The 6000-nt window shown below is 42.1% G+C and overlaps 1 protein-coding gene across 5 annotated transcripts; it reads left to right on the plus strand.

Annotated features, from left to right (window-relative positions):
- The first annotated feature begins 396 nt into the window (after positions 1 to 396).
- prpf38b (pre-mRNA processing factor 38B) lies at positions 397 to 5327 on the plus strand. Of its 5 annotated transcripts, none has more exons than XM_071926878.2 (6): positions 397 to 812; positions 1382 to 1450; positions 1753 to 1904; positions 2474 to 2534; positions 3815 to 4080; positions 4195 to 5327. In XM_071926878.2, exons 1-6 carry the CDS (start codon positions 603 to 605, stop codon positions 4907 to 4909), a joined length of 1473 nt encoding a protein of 490 aa, XP_071782979.2. In that variant the 5' UTR covers positions 397 to 602; the 3' UTR covers positions 4910 to 5327. The 5 variants fall into 5 exon arrangements, with proteins under 5 accessions (XP_071782979.2, XP_071782981.2, XP_078143643.1 ...); XM_071926880.2 differs by having other exon boundaries at positions 673 to 812; positions 1382 to 1461; XM_078287517.1 differs by lacking the exons at positions 397 to 812; positions 1382 to 1450 and adding an exon at positions 3087 to 3145 and having other exon boundaries at positions 1764 to 1904; positions 2474 to 2548.
- The last annotated feature ends 673 nt before the right edge of the window (positions 5328 to 6000 follow it).

Consider the following 6000-nt stretch of genomic DNA (forward strand, 5'->3'; position numbering starts at 1 on the left):
TGACATATGTTCCATGAACAGCAGCAGCAATATTTGACAATATCACTTCCGGTTATGCAGGCAAAGCACATGTACCTTTCAAAATAAAATTCCACTGAGGACGTCGGTGTGAAAAGCAAATCAAATTAATAATTAATGACAAATACATTTATTAGCTGTGTTTTTACATACACTAAAATTTCAATGTTTCATTATATATTAGCAGGGTATATACTGCAGGTATATATTTGTTTTTTTGTGTTGACAAATACAATTTAAACCATATGTACGTAAATGCCAGCTTTTATTTTCAAAACGACTGAACATGAATGGCCCCGGCAGTTGACGTTGGTTGACGTTGGTTTACGTGCTCTCGCTGTTGAATGACGCACAAGTTACGTTCAGCAGCGGCCAGTACACTGCACCACCGTTGTGGACGGTCCTACTTCGTTACAGCACTTTATAACGACGGCGGGAAGTTGTCGCCGTTAATTTACCTCCACATCTTCAGTAACTGTCGAAACGGTTAACGATCGAAGATTTAACATTGGATATTGATGGGGTTCTAATCGAAAATACACTTACTGTGGAAACTAAGGTTAGCGGCGTGGGATTCAGCCATTATGGCTAACGTCGGGAACCAGCAACAAGCACAGGCCGTTAGCAAGCCTGCACCAGGAAAACATGGAAATGTATTGCCCCTATGGGGTAACGAAAAGACTATGAACCTAAACCCTATGATTCTCACCAATGTGCTATCCTCTCCATATTTCAAAGTTCAGCTGTATGAACTAAAAACCTACCATGAAGTCGTGGACGAAATCTATTTCAAGGTAACATATCTTCTTGGCTAATGCTAACACGCTAGCTAGATAACGTTAACCTCAACCCAAATGCTAAAACAAGCTAATTGTTAGCACGTTGGCTGCATTCGGTGAATAGCTAAGATGATTCGGTAATGGTGACCAGATAGCGGTAGTTAGCTAACGTTAATTATCGGAAAGGAACTCAACGAGTAGGGATATTTGCGTATTACAGCACACAATTTTATGAGTACTAACGTTAGCTTAACCAAACAAGGTTGGCTTAAGTTAGTAAGGCTAATATAAAACAGTCTGAGCTATCGCACGTTAGATATGGCTAAATGAAATTAACTTAGATTGAGTTGTCCAGCGTTATTTGAAGTAACGTCCTGTTTGTAGCTTGAGATCGCTAGGTTGTTAGAGGAGGTTTAGGCTATCGATAGATTGGCATTTTTGTGCAAAAAGCACAAAAGTTATGCAAGATGTTGTCAGGGAGATAAACAGTCTTCACGTTGCTTGGTGTGGATAGTGATAGTTGTGGTTGGGCCGTGCAGCCAGATGTCTCAAGCTAGCTAATGAGACTCTCTCCGTCCACACAGGTGACTCACGTTGAACCATGGGAAAAGGGAAGCAGAAAGACTGCGGGCCAAACTGGAATGTGCGGAGGGGTAAGTTAGAAGTACGTGCTTTTTGTCTTCCCCGCGTTTTTCTCTTTCAAGTAACACATAAACATGAATAACTATCTTAAGCCCTGCCTTGATGTTGTTTCAAAACAAAGTATGGTAGCCAAGGCCAGATCACTTGTGTAATTTCCAAGTAGGGATAAATTGCCTATTTCAACCGTAATTAGGACACTGAGGTCCTCAAGTATTGTTATCAACAAATGGTCTGCCATTAATTACAGCCTAGCTGCAATTCATGTGCTTGTGAGGTGGCTAACAAATGATTATCTTGTCTTCATCCTTGTCAGGTGCGTGGAGTCGGGACTGGTGGTATTGTGTCGACTGCTTTCTGTCTTCTGTACAAACTGTTTACCCTCAAGCTGACCCGCAAACAGGTGATGGGTCTGATCACTCACACAGACTCTCCCTACATCAGAGCACTTGGCTTCATGTACATAAGGTATGATGCTTTTGTGATGGGAGTAGATTGTCATGAGAAATGCAAAGATTTTGTATTTTACCAGCTATTTTGCAGTTGTTGATAAAGTCACTTTGTTTTAATGGTTGAATTACGTGCCCATTTTAAAAGATGTCAGTGTTTTCAGAATATCACATTACTGCAGGTTAATCTTAGTGCAAGGCCTTAAATCTCAAATACATTTTAATAAAGCTGTACAGATTTAACAGATGATAATGGATAATGGCCATGTTATACTTAGCAATGGAAAATTTAATTGTAATGTTTTAGTTGCTCCTGCTGCAGGTCTATATGTGTTTAGGGACACTTTCCTTCTAAGTTGCATCCCAGCTTTTATTCAAAAGCTCATTCAAAGTTTTACTTTAAAATGTTGTACATATTAATCTCACTGCATGTCTAAAAATCCCTACATGAAGTGTCACTGGAAGAGGTCTTGAATCATAGTGGAAGCTCCTGTTATCATATTTGAAATCAGTGGCACATGCAAACATGGTTCCTTCATTGGGGTGCTGACATTGTGCTGTCTTTTGCTGTTTTTTGTTTTGAAACAGATACACCCAGCCCCCCCCAGATTTGGTGGAATGGTATGATGGCTTCCTGGATGATGAGGAGGTATGTCGCCACGGGTAATAATTTAATGTTTCTTTCTCTTCAGTAAATATACAGTAGTCACATGACACATGTTTACAATCTGCCCGTTTCCCCCCGTTGTGATGCTCATAGCTGATTTTTCACCTTTGCCTTCATTTGGCTTAATTGTCCCCAGTTTTGTCCTCTAAACTTGAGTAGCTAGGTTACTTGCTCACTGCTGTGCTGCTGGTTATTATCAGGGTAAGTATATATGATTCAGAGTAAATCTTTTAGTCTAATGTGATCTCAAGGCATGCCCTCTGTTTTTTTTCACAAGATTTTATCAGGACTTGTTGCACAAAACAATATTTCAAATAAATTCCAATTGGAGCCTCAATACACAGCCCACAGACACAGTATAACACATCTCACATTTTGTGACATGAGCCTGTTATGTTTTCTTTATATATCATAAAAAATAATCTGACTCCCAGGCTGTGCAACCAGGCCTTCTTTCATGTTCTGTTGCAATATATTTGAACTGATCTTATGACATCCTACCCAACTGGTTAATTCCCCTGTTCTTTTCTTTAGATGCCCATTGTGCAGCAGGTGAATTGGATATTGTATCTCAGCACTGTTGGTTTGCGTGTGTGAGTGCAAAGCGGCTGTTCTCTACCATATGAAGTTGATTACTGTTCAACTGGTGTGCACTTACCTACCTGCTCCGATCTGTGCTTACACTGTGGGCAATTATTTTTCCACATACTGGCCTGAATAGTTCATTTTGCTGAAGAGAGATTGAAGAAAGAAGCCAAGGCTTCTCTCTCCTTGTCCCTTTGACACAATGAAGATGCGTCTCAGTGTTCTTAGATACTGCTCTCCCTTCCCTTCATTTCTGGTTTTAAATTACAGGATGGATGGAATCACTTTGAGAATATGCTATATATTTTTTAAACTGAAGATGTGGAGGAAAGGGGGAAAGATATTTCTGAATGTTTTAAACATGAATAATTTTTTGCTTGATTGGTGGAGCTCACTTTGTAAATACAGACTCCTGGGACCGACAGACAGTTTAGATGAGGCACACTTTTTTTTGTCATTTTTATACTTTTCCTCTATTTAGAATCAGCAGAATTAAAGCCAGGCACATTTGATATTTGAGAGATTAAGCTAGATGAACAGAGGTGAAGGTTCAGTACTTGGTCATCACAAATTACTTTTTGATCTAAGGCAAGCATTGATTATAAAAGCAAATAGGTTTGCCTTGCCTGTGTGTGCTAATTATGTTTGCATGGCTCTTCCCCACCCATTGTCTCTAGGAGCTAGATGTGAAGGCAGGAGGCGGCTGTATGATGACCATTGGAGAGATGCTGCGCTCCTTCCTGACCAAGTTGGAGTGGTTCTCCACCCTGTTCCCTCGTATCCCAGTGCCTGTGCAGAAGATGATTGACCAGCAGATGAAGGCCCGGCCTCGGAAGATTCCTCAGAAGGAGCCGCAGGAGGAGGAGGAGGTGGCGGCGGCGGCGGCAGCGGCCACGTTCACAGGGGCAGAGGCAGCAAGGCCAGGGGAACGCCGCCGCTCCAGGTAGCGCATTAAATGATTCCAATTCTTATCCTCAGATGGTCTTTTATACAACCTACACCTTTTCAGATTTCAAGTTTTCTAGTAAATTGTAGCTAATAATACCCTTTTTGCCAGGAGCCCCAGACGGACACCAAGCCCCAGAAGATCCCCTAAACGGTCAAGGAGCAGGAGCCACCACCGTGAACGGGACCGCCACGGCCCCAGCTTTGACCGTGAGCTGGAGAGGGAGCGTGATCGGCAGAGGAAGGAGAGAGAGGGCAGGGACCGGGACAGAGATAGAGACAGAGAGAGGGAGAGAGGGGAACGAGGAGACAGGGAGAGACGGCGGTCCCGTAGCGCAGACAGAAATCAAGACCGGCGAGAACGTCGAAGAAGTCGCAGTGGCAGCCGGGAACGAAGGAGCGAACGTAGAGACAAAGAGAGGGATGGGGGGGATGACAAGAGCAGGAGGAAGGACAGGGATCATCACAAAGACAGGGGCAGCGACAGGGAGAGGTCCAGGGATAAGAAGAGCAGGGGAGAGACGGACGAGAGGAGACACAAAGATGACAGGGAGAGGCACAGGGAGGAGAGGAAGGCCAAACGCTCCAGCCGGAGTAGAAGCAGGGAGAGGAGGCACAAAAGCGGTAGAACAGAGGGAGGAGAGGAGAAGAGCAGGAAAAGGGAGCGCAGCCACAGCAGGGAGAGGGACAGGGACAGAGATGGAGAACAGCGTTCTCACAAACGTAGTCATAGCAAAGAGAAGAGCCATCGTCAGCGAGAGTCCAGTAACGACCGCGGTAAACATGAACGCCGAAGGAGCCAGAGCATCGAGAAAATGTCCCCTTAGAGCAATACCAACTTCTACTCCTGTGTTTCTTTTCTTTCTCTTTTTCTACTTGATTGTCTATTCTGTCACTTGTGCTGAAGAGATCAAATGTTAGCACGACAAACATCGGGAATTGTCTTCTTTGGCCAATGTAATGTTGCTTTATGTTGATCTTTTTCTGACTTTCTCACTCCCCTTTAGACCATTGTTAGTCTTCACCTGAGATTTGAAAAGTATGGCATTTTAATTTTCTATGGTTCATTCTTTTTCTCCCAGGACGTTATATGGCGTTGTACATAATGAGTCTGAGAATGTTTTAATCCTCTAGGGCAGTCTGCAAAGGGGAATTTTTACCACACACTGAGCCCTGCTTGTGCTGTGTTTGGGTTATTGCTCTGTTGCATTTTGTTTTCTAATAAAACACTTTTACGGAAGGACACATCAGTTTGTTCTTTACTTTCATGAGAGCAACGACATCCGGAAGTACAAAATAATGCCAATGTTCCCAACAGAAAGTGATCTGTATGTTAAAGGAATAGTTCGGTATTTTGAGCCCTGGGCCCAAATCATGTTTTCCGTCATGATCCCTACCATAACTTCGGTAGCCGCCCCTCCTACTCTACTCCAATAGAAACCTAGGGGCATATGCGACAGTCTTTGAAAACTATGATAAAATTTTTGCAAAACACGACGCTCACAGTGTAATCATACTGGTGTCAGTATGTTATATTGAATTTTTTTTATAAAACCGAGCTTTTTTCTAAAAGATGCGCTATCTTCTAAGCCGGTGTAAGCATCCACGAGAGCCAGAAGAATCAAAAATAACTGCTGACAGAAAGCTTGGTTTTGTACAATTCTTTCAAGATAACATACTGAGATGAATGACTGAATGGACTCTGTTGGAAAAAAAAATCTGAAAAATGCACCAATGACTTTTGATAGTTTTATTCAAACTTTATTTGAGAATATTTTCCATATTAAATATACATTTGTAATGGCAAAAAGTAAACATTCTCTGTAGTTGTAAAACGCTGCCTTATATATTACTTTTTAAGACAGCTATAACATTTACAAAAGTGAATAAAAAGGATAAAAAATGTAAAAAGTATGAA

Source organism: Centroberyx gerrardi, chromosome 13 (assembly GCF_048128805.1).
Source record: "Centroberyx gerrardi isolate f3 chromosome 13, fCenGer3.hap1.cur.20231027, whole genome shotgun sequence".
Lineage (NCBI taxonomy): Eukaryota > Metazoa > Chordata > Actinopteri > Beryciformes > Berycidae > Centroberyx > Centroberyx gerrardi.

Bases quoted from the DNA above. Each gene is read 5' to 3' on its own strand.
- prpf38b (XM_071926878.2), top strand. From the start codon at position 603: ATGGCTAACGTCGGGAACCAGCAACAAGCACAGGCCGTTAGCAAGCCT. The intron at 1,451-1,752 runs GTAAGTTAGAAG...CATCCTTGTCAG, and splicing joins AAACTGGAATGTGCGGAGGG to GTGCGTGGAGTCGGGACTGG. The intron at 2,535-3,814 runs GTATGTCGCCAC...CATTGTCTCTAG, and splicing joins GCTTCCTGGATGATGAGGAG to GAGCTAGATGTGAAGGCAGG.